Below are 9,163 nucleotides of genomic sequence, written 5' to 3' on the forward strand. Positions count from 1 at the left end.
CTCTAACCCCTCTTGCCTCTCTGTTTTGGATCTTGGTTGACTTTTTTCCCATTCTCTAGACAGACTAGAACTAGACCTTGTTTTGTTCTATGATGCTTACTGAGAAAAGTGAGCTGCGTGACACCGGCCACTGCCTGACGCTGGCCCAGCACCCGATGCAGGGTCTGGAACGGTGCCTCGCACCGAGCTCCCTTAAAGGGCACTTCACTTTGTTTCTGTCTGCTTGCTCACTCGCCTCCCTCAGGAGATTGCCCGGAGCTCCATCCAGATCACAGGAGCCCTGGAGGACCAGATGAATCAGCTGAAGCAGTACGAGCACAACATCATCAACTACAAGAACAACATCGACAAGCTGGAGGGAGACCATCAGCTCATCCAGGAGGCCCTTGTCTTTGACAACAAGCACACGAACTACACGATGGAGGTACGGCAGCCAGGCACGCATGCGCCGCTTGCTTCTCACGGGGACCACGCCACCTCCCCAGGGTGCTTTCTTCATGCACTTGTCCTTCTTTGTTCCTGCTAAGACCTACAAGTATGAAAGTTAGGGATCTTTAAGCCTTTCCAGTCACTATTTGTGGAAATGCTTCGTGAGCTATATCGAGAACTATATGATATTCCTGACAGTGACATTATCATTATTATTATCACCACCATAAATTCGCTACACTTCTTCAAGGTGAGTGCCAGAAGCTGGACTGTTGCGTTTCCACCAGTTAGGCCCAAACTGATCTCTCTGGGAGCCCGGAGGTATAACTCAGGGCTCATCCTGCTACTTGGTAAATGGGAAAATATTTTTAGTGACAAGAGTATATCCTACAGAGTGCCTTCTGTCACCGTTAGAACCCTGGTGATAAGAGTATATCCTACAGAGTTCCCACTGCCACCGTTAGAACCCTAGTGATAGAGCATATCCTACAGAGTGCCTTCTGTCACCATTAGAACCCTGGTGATAAGAGTATATCCTACAGAGTGCCCGCTGCCACCGTTAGAACCCTGGTGATAAGAGTATATCCTACAGAGTTCCCACTGCCACCGTTAGAACCCTAGTGATAGAGCATATCCTACAGAGTGCCTTCTGTCACCGTTAGAACCCTGGCGATAGAGCATATCCTACAGAGTGCCCGCTGCCACCGTTAGAACCCTGGTTATAGAGCATATCCTACAGAGTGTCCGCTGCCACTGTTAGAAAGCTGTAAGTACTTGTGAGTACTTCTCACTGCAGAATCTTACAACAGATGACAAAGTATAATTTTTTTTCTAGTGCAAGAAAGGCGATCCTGAGCCTTGCTTAGTAAGCCCTCTGAGTCGGCTGTGCCGTTATGAAAGTAAGAGGCAGCGTTGACATGCTGGAAAGACCTGGAACTGATCTTTCCCCTTTGCCCTCAATAGCACATTCGTGTTGGATGGGAGCTGCTGCTGACAACCATCGCCAGAACCATCAATGAGGTGGAGACTCAGATCCTCACGAGAGATGCGAAGGGCATCACCCAGGAGCAGATGAATGAGTTCAGAGCCTCCTTCAACCACTTTGACAGGGTACCACTCTCTACTTACTTGAAGGGCAATACTGGGGACATTAAACAATGCATCTGAAATAATATGCGTGCTCTCGGGTTAAGTCTTAAGGCTCCCCAACATTTACAGGGAAACAGGATCGTTTATGACAAAAGAAAATCGCCACCAAAACTAAGTGTCCTAAGCTCTGATGTTGCTCAAGGTGACACAAAGTCCAGGTTTGTGTGCTGTTTCATGCAGATCGCTTAATAAGAATGCATTTCTAGTTGACGTCAAAGCTCATTTGTTCTAAGTCAAAGTGTATTTTTCACAAAATCTGACTGTTGGCTTTAGGTCATTTTGTAAAGACTTAAATACAAAACTCTGATACGCTTTTCCTAAGCAACTGTTTAGGAAAAGCATCTGGTCATAATTTAACCTGTTCTTTCAACATACACAACTCAGTTTTCTTTTTTAATTAACAAAATTGACACATGATCTCTTTTAAGGACATGCACCAACAAAATGGTGATAATTTTCATAGTAAAGGCATGTAAAAAGATAAGTGCTGCTTTTAAAATATTATCTTGTATTTTGATTTGAATAATATTGAGTAAAACCAATTCTTTATGAGAAAATACTATTTACTAATCCTGTGGCTGAAAGTGAGTGACTATTAAGGCTACACTCTAATTCTTTTTTTTTTTTTTTTTTAATGAGATGGAGTCTCACTCTGTCACCAGGCTGGAGTGCAATGGCACGATCTCGGGTCACTGCAACCTCCTCCCCCTGGGTTCAAGTGATTCTCCTGCCTCAGCCTCCTGAGTAGCTGGGACTACAGGCACCCGCCACCACGCCAGCTAATTTTTGTATTTTTTTTTAGTAGGGACAGGGTTTCACCATGTTAGGCAGGGTGGTCTCGATCTCCTGACCTCATGGTCCACCCACCTCGGCCTCCCAAAGTGCTGGGATTACAGGCGTGAGCCACCACACCTGGCCTTTTTTTTTTGAGACGGAGTTGTGCTTTTGGTGCCCAGGCTACAGTGCAATGGTGCGATCTCAGCTCACTGCAGCCTCCACCTCCTGGGTTCAAGCGATTCTCCTGCCTCAGTCTCCCAAGTAGGCATGCACCACCATGCCAAGCTAATTTTTTGTATTTTTAGTAGAAACAGGGTTTTACTATGTTGGCAAGGCTGGTCTCGAATTCCTGACCTCAGGTGATCCGCCTGCCTCAGCCTCCCAAAGTGCTGGGATTACAGGCGTAAGCCACCGCGCCTAGCTACGTTCCAATTCTTAAAGATCACTGAAAGGGATGTACCATTACTTTGTATGGAGCCCTGTTATGATTTGCAAATGTCCTTCAGTGGTTCCTAAAATGCCCCTGGGCTAGATAGACCAGTCAGATTTGGGCCTGTTAGAGGGGTCAGAGCTAGGCATTAGTGAAAAATTATACACAGAGATGGATATTGACGTTCTTATAGTTTCAGCACACCTTCATTGTGCAGAAATGTGCTTTGATTTGACCTAACTGCATTCAGTAAAGCCCAAGTCATTTTTCTTCCAAGGAGGGAAATGATGGCTCTTCATCCCAGCACACAACCATCTCTTATTGAAAGACACTCTTATTCACTGGGGCTGCGTTAGAGGAAGAAAGCACATTGATTTGAATCCAAGGTGATCACAGTCTTTTGCAACAAAAATCCAAGGAGTACAGTGCAGAACTTGCCATGTTTAGAAGTTTGTTCAAATTAAACATGATTCTTTGTCTTCTGGGGAAAATAGTTTGCTTACTGTGTAGTGGGAAGGGGTGTCATGTCAGGGATACGGATCCACTTGGCTTCGTCTTTTCATTAAATGGTAAAGATAGGCATGGCAGGGGGCACAGAGGCTGTGAATGGAGGGATTCTTCGTGGGCATCAGAGAATTAGAGAAGGTGTTACAGCATAGGTGTAACACGACCAGAGCTGTGCTGCAAAAAAAAAAAAAAAAAAAATTGTGCCAGACAGCACATTTAAGATGAAGGATAGACAGAAGGGAAGGAGAAAAGATGAGAAAGTTAGCAGAGGGTCAGACCCGTGTCTGTTTGGAAAAGTGAGAGAAAAGGAACATGAACTTCAGGGCTGAGGGATAGGAGCGGTGGGAATGAAGAAAAGAAAAGAGGTAGATCTGAGATTGAGACAAATCTGACAGAGGTGAACAACAGGATTTGGGGGCGAAGGGAGAGGGTGAGATGGAAAGTTCAAACAGTGAAGACATGGGAGAAGTGGGACTCAGCTATTGCAAAAGCAGGAGGAGTCCAGGTCTAGAGTTTTGGGCTGAAGCCTGCAGGAGTCACCGTATAATGGCTCTGTCCAGCAAGAGTCTGGAGAGTGAGAAGAGAGAAGGCCCAGATCTTAGGGAACTACTACATTTATGGGAGGCAGAAGAGCCAGAGGAGGAGCATTAAAGTGGAGGAGAATCGGGTCAAGGTGGGAAGCATCACTTCAGAGAATGCTGCTGAGGAATCTGGCGGTGACTGAGGGCAGAGTACATGGATGTGAGGACAGACACATAAAGTCTCTTATTCATAGAAAAAAAGAACTTCTGACATTAGCTTTTGGGACTGGCTGTTTCATGGACAAGCACAAACAACAGAAAATAGCCTTCTATTTAATAATTCATATGGCCAGTAACCAGTGTTTTCTTCTCTAAGTGTGTACTGATGCTGGAACATTAGCCATCCCTTCAAAACCCTCCAGGGAATCTTCAGCACAGCTGTGCGCTTCACGTCACATGCAGGGCTTTGCATTGACACCCCTGTTTCTGTAGAGTTGGGTCGCAGTTTGTCCTGACCTGGCCTTTCTCAGCTGGGAAACTTGTCCCTGTGGACCCCTTCTTGCACACTACTCTGTGTAGACTCTCATTGGATTTTTGGGAGCAGCTGACCTTGCCACACATAGGGGCCACTGCGTCCTGGCCCAAGGGCCTAAGAGTGGTTGCTTTTTAGGTGTTGGAGCTCTAGGAATGTGCTCATCTCTGCAGGAATTTTACAAACGATGACAACCTAGGATCGTTGAGAGCATCGTCGTTTCTTAGAACATTTACGATATGGTCTGTCATCAGTAGGTGGCAGTAGTGAGCTCCCAACTGGTTCCTTTTGCTATTTTCTTGAGTGTGTGGTCTCCTTTCGTTTTTGTCTGGTCTTTACCCTCCTCTCCCCTCTTTTTGATTTTTAAGACACTAGTTTGTAACATCCTTGTGCTGGCTCCATCCTTCTTGCAAGTCAGTGGTGACATTTATGACCTTGGCAGAGCTCGAAGCGCTTTTCTTACCAGATCTTTGTTCAGTTGGTCAAGTAGTGTTGCCCGTCTTGCTCTGTGCTCACCTGCTCTGTCCTTTGTTTTTGCCAACAGAGGAAGAATGGCCTGATGGATCATGAGGATTTCAGAGCCTGCCTGATTTCCATGGGTTATGACCTGGTAAGACAGAAGTTGAAATTGTGTACTAAGATTTGATATTTTATTGAGTTTGGATTTCTATTATAGAAGATGATAAGCTCAAACCAAGGTAGTGCATTTGGGATTGGTTCATTTTCATTATATAGGATAAGATTTTTTGAAGGTCTCACTGTTGCTATATAAAAATAAAGTCACGGGGCCTGGCACAGTGGCTCACGCTTGTAATCCCAGCACTTTGGGAGGCCAAGGCGGGTGGATCACCTGAGGTCAGGGATTTGAGACCAGCCTGACCAACATGGTGAAACCTCATCTCTACTAAAAATACAAAAATTAGCCAGCCATGGTGTTGGGTGCCTGTAATCCCAGCTACTCAAGAGGTTGAGGCAGGAGAATGACTTGAACCTGGGAGGCGGAGGTTGCAGTGAGCTGAGATTGCACCACTGCACTCCGGCCTGGGCGACAAGAGTGAAACTCTGTCACCAAAAAAAAAAAAAGTCACAGAACTAAAGCATTTATTTTTATTCAATAATTGGTCATATGATTTTTTCTAGTGAAGGAGATGAGAACATAGGCTTTTTGATTTTTTTAAACAGCTTTACTGAGATATAACTCACGTACTGTGGTTTACCCATTTAAAGTGTACACTTCAGTGGCTTTTAGTAGCATCCTGATGATTTTTCAAGTGCCTTTTCCTCTAATATGTTGAAGGGTAAAAAAGGTTTAGTCATAAATCAGCCAAGATAAACTTACATTTCCTTTGGGCTGGAATAGTCCTAGAATATCCAGTACTTCTCTGTTACCCATTAATGGGTATTTTTAACCTGGCCTGCCTCGATTCTCTTCGGGACTGTAAACTACAGTCGTGACAGCCGTGTTCTGAGCTGCCTTCAATTTGGCAGCATCGCTTTCCTAGTTCTAATCTGAGAAAAGGGTTCAGCTCTCGCTTTGACCTACTCTTTCATAATTACATTCCGTGACCCATGAAGGCTAGCAGTGGGTCCCAGAGAGGAAAGAATTCTGACATTTACAAGCTTCTGGTTTGAAGCTCCAGCAACTTTTAAAATTATTTGGTAGCAGTAAACCTAAGTCACCCTTAAGGGGAGTCTCATCCAAAGACTGAAGGGAAACACAGGTCAAACTTCAGTTTTCAGACATAAAAGAATTGGCGTGTCACTAGGGAAAGAATGAGAACGGCTCTGTTGAGAGCTGCGTACCGTTCGAGTACATGTTTCTTTGCACTTTGCCCCAGGGTGAAGCCGAATTTGCCCGCATCATGACCCTGGTAGATCCCAATGGGCAAGGTACTGTCACCTTCCAATCCTTCATCGACTTCATGACTAGAGAGACGGCTGACACGGATACCGCCGAGCAGGTCATCGCCTCCTTCCGGATCCTGGCTTCTGATAAGGTCTGCATTCACAGATTTGCTTCTGCTTTAGCAGGAGTCCACTACGTCATTCTAACAGAAAAGGCAACAGTGTTGTAAATAAAAACCATTTTTATACCAGTGTATTTTATACAACATTGGCACTGATTTCAGAAAGCAGCAGGTAGATACACAACAATGGGGCGCTCAGCACAGAGGGAGCAGACACGCCATTGCTGGCATTCGTGCTTAGCCTTGCATTGAATTTTTATAGAAGGGACAGTAGTGTGTTTGTACTTTTATGTTTGTGTGTGTGTGTGTGTGTGTGTGTGTGTGTTTGTGTGTGTTACTGGTTCAACCCCCATTTTACATTCTAGTTTGGTGACTGTGACTCAGAAAGAAGAAACCATGCAATTTAGATGTTATAAAACTGGGTACGTTCTCCCAAGGATCAATAACCCTGACTTTGTGCCCAGCAAAATCATGGAGCAAAGTTAAATATAACTGTTCAGTCAGTAAAAAATTGGCAAACTTTTCATTACATGTAGCCTAGACCTTCAGGAGGAGTTTAATTGCCGGTTCAGAATTTTCATATTTTACCCCCCAAACAATAAAAACATCTCTATGTATAAATTCAATTTGGGACAGGATTATTTTACCCTGTTTTCTGGCTGAGAAGATAATGAACATTACCACAAGGAGGTTAGCATGTTAAACACATTGACAGAGCCATATTTGTTACCTTAAAAATCAGATAAGACCAACTATTTTTAAAATAATGTTTTCTTTAAAATGAATCATTTACCTATGGGGTGAGGGTGGATGGGAAAGAGCCCAGCTGACTTAGAAGGTAATAAACCGTGGCTCCTCCATCCCCACTAAGAAACTTCTACTATAAATTATATAATATACAAACTATAATTATATAAATTATAATGTGATATTTGTGATTTACTTTGACTTTTACCAACCAGTCTATTTGGCTGGAATTGTCCTATTTCCCACTGAACATTTTTTTGAAAAGCTTCATCTTTTCTGGTATGAAATGCAGATCATAGTATGTATCCTTGCACTGTGGCTCAGTTTGAGAACTACTAGTAATGGTCCATTTGCCTTTATGAAGCATGTCACCCTTCCTGCTGGCCAGGCCAGCTTCTAGATACACTCCTACAAGTACAACTTGGCTTTCTGGTAGTTGTCTGGTACTACTATGCCAATAGACTCCCTATTCTTTAGTCCTTTTGAAAAATTAAACAGATGCAAGAAATATGTCAGTATTAAGACTATTTATGTTGTGGTGTTTTCTACAACTGACTGCAAACACGTGCGTATTTTTTTTCCAGCCATACATCCTGGCGGAGGAGCTGCGTCGGGAGCTGCCCCCGGATCAGGCCCAGTACTGCATCAAGAGGATGCCCGCCTACTCGGGCCCAGGCAGTGTGCCTGGCGCCCTGGATTACACCGCGTTCTCCTCCGCGCTCTATGGAGAGAGCGATCTGTGATGCTGAGGTTCTGTAATCACTGATCCCATCAGAACGCAATAAAAGCAGCAGTCACAGTTGGTTTCCTGGAAACTTTGACAGGCTTTATTAAGTTGGGAGAGAGAGGGGGGAAAAAAGCCTCTTGTAGTTCAGTAATTGCCAGCAATATAACACGGCTAAAGTGAAGTTTCTACAGTATATGACATAGTGCGCTTCATAAATAGGTTTATTTCTGAGTTTTTAGCTAAATGTAATGAAATATCAGGTTGATTTCTTTGATTAAACGGAACAAATTACTTGAGTAGTAGGAAATTAGGAGGATCTAGGGACAGAAGGAAAGTGAAAAATGTGAAAATACAAAATACCCAAGATTTAAGACTGGGGGGGAATATCCACAAATTGGTAAATAAAGGTTTGCTATTTGTAAAAAATTTCATTTATCTCTAATATGCTTATGTGATTGCCCCTAGGGGAGTATATTTGGGATTCTAATGTTTTATTTTCATGCTTATCCAAAGATTACTATTGTGTCTTCAAATGAATTTAATCAATTGTGAGATGGAACTGCCAGGGATTAAAAAGGCTATCAAAAAGATTTTTTGGCACTTACCATTTTAAAAATAGAGTTTATGGTCATCTCTTCATTATTTAGGGCTGGATGGTCAACTCAGTCAGTGATTTTTGCTGCTTCTCTTATCCTCCAGAGTAGAGACCTAAGGAAACATGGAAGTCAGTTTAATTGCCAGAGGGAAGGATGCAGTCACTAGGTTAAATGAGGTTTTTAGGATTATTTATTGATTCCAGGTTCCCATGCTTTTTGTTGGAGCTTATTAGTACAGGTTCTCAAGAGATGACCGTATGAACGTGCTCTGTTTTTAAATAAGCAGGTTTCTGTAGTAGTGGTTCATCACAAGGCAAGTCAGATACCAGTATCCTTCTAGCTCTCCAATCAGGACTTCATTATGCCTCTCGTTTTGTGACCTGGTAAGGAGAAGCCAGAGTTATCGTAGGAAAGGACTGATTCTCAGCAGCAGTGGAGGTGAGTTCTTTCTCTGCGGAAGCTTTACGTATGTTTTGGGTAGTAGGAATAACCAGGTGTTTTAGCTAGTGTGCAGTGTGTGTTCACCCCTGGGATTCGAGAGTGTATCCTAACAAGTCCCATGTCTGGTTCTGTGTCTAAAGGCCTGCTCCATGACACAGGATGCTACATGCACTCCCGCTCGCACATCTTGATCCACTGAATGTTCATTCTTCCTTTTTGCTCATACTGCTGTAGGCTATAATTCCCCCCTCTGTTTTTCTATCCTGTTGACAGCTTGTAGAGAATGAAGCAGGAATTATTTTTATATCTGAGTCCTTAATGATCAGGAAATGGATTACAA

General features: G+C 43.5%; 1 protein-coding gene across 1 annotated transcript in view; it reads left to right on the top strand.

Annotated features, from left to right (window-relative positions):
• The window catches only part of ACTN2 (actinin alpha 2), a 75,511-nt gene extending 67,131 nt beyond the window's left edge, over positions 1–8,380 (top strand). Inside the window, 5 exon segments of the mRNA XM_025402614.1 lie at positions 245–424; positions 1,393–1,539; positions 4,890–4,955; positions 6,184–6,342; positions 7,644–8,380. Coding sequence (XP_025258399.1) covers positions 245–424; positions 1,393–1,539; positions 4,890–4,955; positions 6,184–6,342; positions 7,644–7,802 — 711 coding nt within the window. The 3' untranslated portion in view covers positions 7,803–8,380.
• The last annotated feature ends 783 nt before the right edge of the window (positions 8,381–9,163 follow it).

The sequence above is a fragment of the Theropithecus gelada genome, chromosome 1, assembly GCF_003255815.1.
Source record: "Theropithecus gelada isolate Dixy chromosome 1, Tgel_1.0, whole genome shotgun sequence".
Lineage (NCBI taxonomy): Eukaryota > Metazoa > Chordata > Mammalia > Primates > Cercopithecidae > Theropithecus > Theropithecus gelada.